Source organism: Pipistrellus hanaki (assembly GCF_964339955.1).
Source record: "Pipistrellus hanaki genome assembly, chromosome: 2".
Taxonomy (NCBI): domain Eukaryota; kingdom Metazoa; phylum Chordata; class Mammalia; order Chiroptera; family Vespertilionidae; genus Pipistrellus; species Pipistrellus hanaki.
The window spans coordinates 188,500,915-188,506,914 of NC_140504.1; the positions used below are offsets into that span (position 1 = coordinate 188,500,915).

General features: G+C 64.5%; 1 protein-coding gene across 7 annotated transcripts in view; it reads left to right on the forward strand.

Annotated features, from left to right (window-relative positions):
* Positions 1-4,352, forward strand: part of HSPG2 (heparan sulfate proteoglycan 2) — a 101,931-nt gene extending 97,579 nt beyond the window's left edge. For 6 of the 7 annotated variants that reach the window (XM_084874770.1, XM_084874771.1, XM_084874772.1 and 3 more), the window contains 10 exons: positions 313-557; positions 917-1,088; positions 1,183-1,305; positions 1,397-1,453; positions 1,981-2,056; positions 2,154-2,232; positions 2,344-2,414; positions 2,589-2,672; positions 3,016-3,119; positions 3,222-4,352. In XM_084874770.1, the coding sequence (XP_084730896.1) occupies positions 313-557; positions 917-1,088; positions 1,183-1,305; positions 1,397-1,453; positions 1,981-2,056; positions 2,154-2,232; positions 2,344-2,414; positions 2,589-2,672; positions 3,016-3,119; positions 3,222-3,394 (1,184 nt within the window). In that variant the 3' untranslated portion in view covers positions 3,395-4,352. Of the gene's footprint in view, positions 1-312; positions 558-916; positions 1,089-1,182; positions 1,306-1,396; positions 1,547-1,744; positions 1,843-1,980; positions 2,057-2,153; positions 2,233-2,343; positions 2,415-2,588; positions 2,673-3,015; positions 3,120-3,221 lie in introns of those variants that run through there. The other variant, XM_084874774.1, reaches the window with a different exon arrangement.
* The last annotated feature ends 1,648 nt before the right edge of the window (positions 4,353-6,000 follow it).

Here is a 6,000-nt window from a genome sequence, read left to right on the forward strand (position 1 = left end):
GTGAGCGCCGGCCACCACGTGCAGCTGGGCTCTGGGCGCCAGCTGTGTGTGTGTGTGTGTGTGTGTGTGTGTGTGTGTGTGTGTCCCGGCTGCCTGTGCCCTGAGGAGGCTCAGAGGAGTGGACTCGGAAGTCAGACCCGTTGGAGGTCCCTGCTCCTTCCCATTCCTCCTGAGTGTGTGACTCCCAGCCCCTGCACCTCTCCGGCTCCTGTGGCACACCAGGAGGCTGGCGGAGCTCCCCGGCCCGGTGCGGGGTGGCAGGGCAGGGGGCCATCCGGGTGCCAGCCTCCCTCCCTCCCGCGTTCTCCCCAGGGCTGGCTGTGCTGAGGAGCGCAGAGCCACTGGCCCTGGGCCGCTGGCACCGCGTGTCCGCCGAGCGCCTCAACAAGGACGGCAGCCTGCGGGTGGACGGCGGGCGCCCTGTGCAGCGCTCCTCCCCGGGCAAGAGCCAAGGCCTCAACCTGCACACCCTCCTCTACCTCGGCGGAGTGGAGCCCTCGGTGAAGCTGTCCCCGGCCACCAACATGAGCACTCCCTTCCAAGGCTGCCTGGGCGAGGTGAGGAGCGGCTTCCGGAGGACAAGGAGGGCGGGGGGGCGGGAAACCAGACTCCCCCACCTGCCGCCAGCGGAAGGCCCTCGGGAGCAGAAACGTCCCCTGTGAGCCTCAGTGTCCTCCTCTGTAAAATGGGGTCGTTACACCTAATATGAACGGTTGTACCGAGGATCGGCTGCACTGACAGGTGCTGGTGGCACACAGTAGGTGCTCCTGTCTCTCCCTTCCCCACCTGACGGTCCCCTGTTACCACTCAAATTCCAGCTGGGTTTCCCAGCTACCCCTGCTGCATCCTCTCTGCTGGTGGGCCAGTGCCCCACTTCCTGGGTGGCCCGAGTCCTCCAGTGTCCCCATGCCCACAGGTGTCAGTGAACGGGAAGCGGCTGGACCTCACCTACAGCTTCCTGGGCAGCCGGGGCGTCGGGCAGTGCTACGACAGCTCCCCGTGTGAGCGCCAGCCGTGCCTGAACGGCGCCACCTGCTTCCCCGCGGGCGAGTTCGAGTTTCAGTGTCTGTGTCGCGATGGCTTCAAAGGTGTGTGAGCTGCCCGGGCCCTGGGAGAGGGCGGGGCGTGGGGCGGTCGGCAGCGACGCCGGCCGGTGCCCCTCACCTCTGCCGTGACCCGCAGGAGACCTCTGTGAGCACGAGGAGAACCCCTGCCAGCTCCGGGAGCCCTGCCTGCACGGGGGCACCTGCCAGGGCACCCACTGCCTCTGTCCCCCCGGCTTCTCCGGCCCACGCTGCCGGCAAGGTAACTGCCCAGCTTCTCCGCATCCTTTTTCGGAGCTCTGGGGACTGCAGAGCGTCAGTGCCCGCTGACTGGACCCTGCCTTTCCCCACAGGCCCTAGGCACGGCACCGCGGAGTCCGACTGGCATCTCGAAGGCAGTGGAGGCAACGGTACATATTTTCCGGGGAAGCTGAGTGGACTTGCCTTTCAGCTGGGTTCAGGAAGCCACGGTCCCCCTGCCGCCCCTTTCCTTGGTTGCCTCCAACTAACAGGGGTCCTCAAACTTTTTAAAGTGGGGGCCAGATCACGGTCCCTCAGAGAGCTGGAGGGCCGGACTATATGAACTACTAATTCCTACTGTAACACCTCGGCTGCGCTCACTGCCCAAAAAACCTGGCGGGCCGGATCAGACTCCTCTGCGGGCCGCATGTGGCCCGCGGGCCGTAGTTTGAAGACCCCTGAACTAAAGAAACTGCTAAATGTCAGCGAGACGAGCGTGACCACAGAGCCCTCGTGTTTTCTGTCCAAGCTCACAGGCCCCTGAGTTCTGTCCACGGCCCCCTGGGTCTCCAGGGCCTGCAGGTTCAGGGGCCCCTGGTCCTACGTGACGGGAGGAGGTAGGGTCAGAGGACACGATGCCAGGTGGGCACCGTGGGCAGGGGAGCAGCTGTCTTCTACCCCCCTTTTCCCCCCGCAGATGCCCCGGGGCAGTACGGAGCCTATTTCGACGATGGTGGCTTCCTAGTCCTCCCCAGCTACGTCTTCCCCAGGAGGTGAGAGCCTGGGAGCCCGGGGAGGGGAGTGGGAACCTGGGACTCCTGCCCCCTCACCTATCCACCCCCCTTTCCTCCCCCCCTCCCCCCCCACCAGCCTGCCCAGGGTGCCCGAGACCATCCAGCTGGAAGTTCGGACCAGCACAGCCAGCGGCCTGCTGCTCTGGCAGGGCATGGTGAGTGTGGGCGCCCAGCAGGCGGCGGGAAAGAAAAAGGCAGAAGCGGCCTCCTCGGGGGCCTCGGCTCTCCAGGCTGGGCACCCCAGACACCCTGTGCTTCCCTGGCAGGAGGCGGGGGACGCCAGCCACGGGAAGGACTTCCTCAGTCTCGGCCTTCAGGACGGGCACCTTGTCTTCAGGTGGGTCCTCTCCCTCCCCTGGCTCTCCCCCCTCTCCCTCCCCGTAGCTTCCCGTCTGCTCAGCCCGTGGCTCTTCCCACAAGGAGCTGCAGTTCCCCGAGTCCCACCCCCCCCACCCCCCACCCGCACTCCTGTCCTGCCCACCTCACCCTCCCTGGGCCTGTGTGACCACAGCTACCAGCTGGGCAGCGGGGAGGCCCGCCTTGTCTCTGAGGACCCCGTCAACGACGGCGAGTGGCATCGGGTGACGGCCTTGCGGTAAGGGAGCCCACCGGCACGAGGGAAGGGGCCCCACCAGCTTGGGGAGGCGGGCGGTGGGCTCTGGGGAGGCAACTTGAAGCGCAGACTCCAGGGCAGGACAGAACTCCATATGGGGGGGGGGGGGGTAAAGGGGGGAGGACCCCAGAAAGCACCTACAGGTGGGTGAAACCTGGGCGCTAGGAAGCTGGGGGGTGCAGATCTCTTATCTGGGAGGGAGGGAGGGAGGGCGGGAGGACTCCGGATGCAGACTTCTCGCGTGTGTGGAAATGGGCGGGGCTCTCAGGGCCAGGAGGCACGGAGGCCTGGCGGTGAAGGGCCTGACCCAGTCCCGCACCCACAGAGAGGGCCGGAGGGGCTCCATCCAGGTGGACGGCGAGGAGCTGGTCAGCGGCCAGTCCCCGGGCCCGAACGTGGCCGTCAACACCAAGAGCAGCATCTACGTCGGTGAGTCCTGGGCTGGGGCCTCGGTGCAGAGCCCAGCACACGCCCCCTCTCCTCGGGGGCCCTGGCGCTGGCGCTGACCAGTCCCGTCCTCTCCCCCCGCAGGCGGAGCCCCCGACGTGGCCACCCTGACCGGGGGCAGGTTCTCCTCGGGCATCACGGGCTGTGTCAGGAACCTGGTGCTGCACTCGGCGGGGCCGGGCGCCCCGCCCCCACAGCCCCTGGACCTGCAGCACAGCACCCAGGCGGGGGCCGGCACGCGGCCCTGCCCCTCGTAGGCAGCTGCCCGCCCGCAAGGACTCCTGGGCAGCGCCGCAGCCCCACATCGTCGGGTCTATTATTAATATTATTATGATGAATATTTTGTAAGAAACTGAGGCGATGCCACGCTTTGCTGCTACCGCCCTGGGCTGGACTGGAGGGTGGGCATGCCACCCCCCACCCAGACACACGTGGGCAAAGCCGCAGGCTGGGGAACAGGGCGGGCTGGCTGGGGGCAGGCGCCTCAGAGGGGCAGGCATGGTGGCTGAGGGGCCTCAGCAGCGCCCCCACCACGGCAGAGCCCCCGCGCAGAGCCGGGCCACCCGTGTCTGCAGCCCTTGTCCCTACAAGAGCCAACCGTGGCGTACAGCCTGGGCCCTCACCAGCCACTAGGAGCAGAGGGCGTCGCAGTGGCCTTTGCCACCCTCCTCTGGGTAGCAGAAACTCTTTAGTGCCAACTGTGGAGCAAAAGGCAGCTCACCCCTGGTCAGGCAGCCCCCCGCCCCGCCCCGTTAGACCATGTCCCAGCCCCCTTCCACCTTCACCTCTGCCTGACCAGCTGGTCTGCATCCCCCCATCCAACACCTACTCCAGCGCCCCCGCCCTCAGGGGCCACAAGGGAAACCAACCCGGCTCCTGCCAGGAGCCGCCGCAGGCCGAGCCCAGCACTGAGAGGGCCCCGCCAATCCCCCCACTGATCTGGAAGTGAAGGCCCAAGCGATATGGGGGGGGGGGGTGCTGGTGGAAAGAGCGAGTGCCTCAGGTGGGGGAAGCCAGGACTCATGACGGAGGGACAGGAAGGGCCGTGGACCCCTGCCCCGTCTGCGGGAACCTGAGGGCCCAACGGGGGGCGAGCACCCTCCCCACCAGTAGCTCCCCAGATGCTGGGCCAGGACGCCTGGCCCCTGTGTCCGGAGGGGACCCTCCTGTGGTCTTTGTCTTGATCTTTCTTAATAAACGGTGCTATCCCCGCCAGCGCGGTCCCCTGTGTCTCTGTCTAGGGCTTCACTGGTGGAACTGGAGGGTGTGGCAGAGCAGGGCAGCTTTGGTCTGGGGGTGAATCAGGGAAGCTTCAGGGGAGCAAGGCCCCTGCTCCCTACCCTGGGCTTGGAGGTCCTGCCCTTCCTTCGCTGATCCAGCAGAGTGACAGCCACCGCAGGAGTTCTGGCGCTGGTGACCTCCTGTGGCCTTCCTTCCCCACAGCCCTGGGAGGCAGGGATCATCCCATTTTCCAGAGGAGCAGACTGAGTCTCAGAGGGTTATGTGACCTGCCCAAGGTCAGACAGACTTCTGGAGGTGGGGATGGGGACAGAACCCAGGGTCTGTTTGACCGACCCCAGAGCCCACTGTCCGTCCTCTGAAGCCACAGCCTCTATGCATGGCCTCCCTAACCTTGGAAGGCCGTCCCACTCGGCTGCGGTCCACCAGCGGCCACCTGGCCAGGACACGTGTGACAGATGGTGCAGCTAAAGCAGAGGCTGGGCACCAGCCCTCCAGGCCAGCTGGCGGGAGGAGCAACAGCACCAGAGGAGGCCAATGTGGAGGACAGCAGAGGCCAGGAGCAGCGAACAGGCCAGCGCCGCCTTCTGTAGCCGGGGACCTGCGGGGAGAAAGGGAGAGTCCACTCAGGTCTCAGCCCCGGCCTGCTCCCCCGGTTCCCAACACCTGGAGAGGGACCAGTATGGTCTCGGTGGGAGGAGTGGGAGCAGGTGGTAACAAGTCCCTCTGCCTTCCGCAGCTGCATCCTGTTGGGCAGCGCCCCGGCCTGCTGGGGGACTGCTCCCAGCTGCGCTCCGGAGGGGCCTGCTGACCCGGGAGCTGGGGAGACAGTCGGGGCCTGGAGGTGCCAGCCTCTGTACTCCCCTCCTGGCTGGGCGTCAGAGAGGGGCCTGAGTGGGAAATAACAGAGCTAACGCAGAACTGGGCCTCTAAGGCATGACTGTGTCTCCTTCAATCCTTTCCAAACCTCTGTCTGTTACAATTAGTGTTTCCATTATAGATCAAGGAAGGCCGGCTCGGTCATTGGCCCGGTCGCTCCGCTGGTGTGATAGGGGAGGACTTGCACTCAGCTCCCGGGCCTGGAGTGTATGAATGGAGCTACTCCTCAGGAAGGAAGATGTGCACATATTTAGTGTTCTCTGTGCTCAGTGCTGGGCCCTTTACCTGAAAAGCTAGTTTTATCACCCCATTTTACAGATAAGGAAGCTTGAGGCATGGAGGTTCATTCTTCCCCTCACTTGACTCATATTTCTCCAGCGTCTACTACTGTGCCCTCGGGACTGGGGACACAATGCTGAGCAAAAGAGACAAAAATGGCCGAAACCGGTTTGGCTCAGTGGATAGAGCATCGGCCTGTGGACTGAAAGGTCCCGGGTTCGATTCCCATCAAGGGCCACGTACCTTGGTTGCAGGCACATCCCCAGTGGGGGTGTGCAAGAGGCAGCTGGTCCATGTATCTCATCGACGTTTCTAACTCTCTATCCCTCTCAATTCCTCTCTGTGTAAAAATCAATAAAGTATATTTAAAAAAGAGAGAGAGACAAAAATGTCTTCATGGAAGTGGCAGTTCAGTGTTAGAAGACACAAAAGCAATTATGTCAAATGGAGAGACTATTAAGCAGAG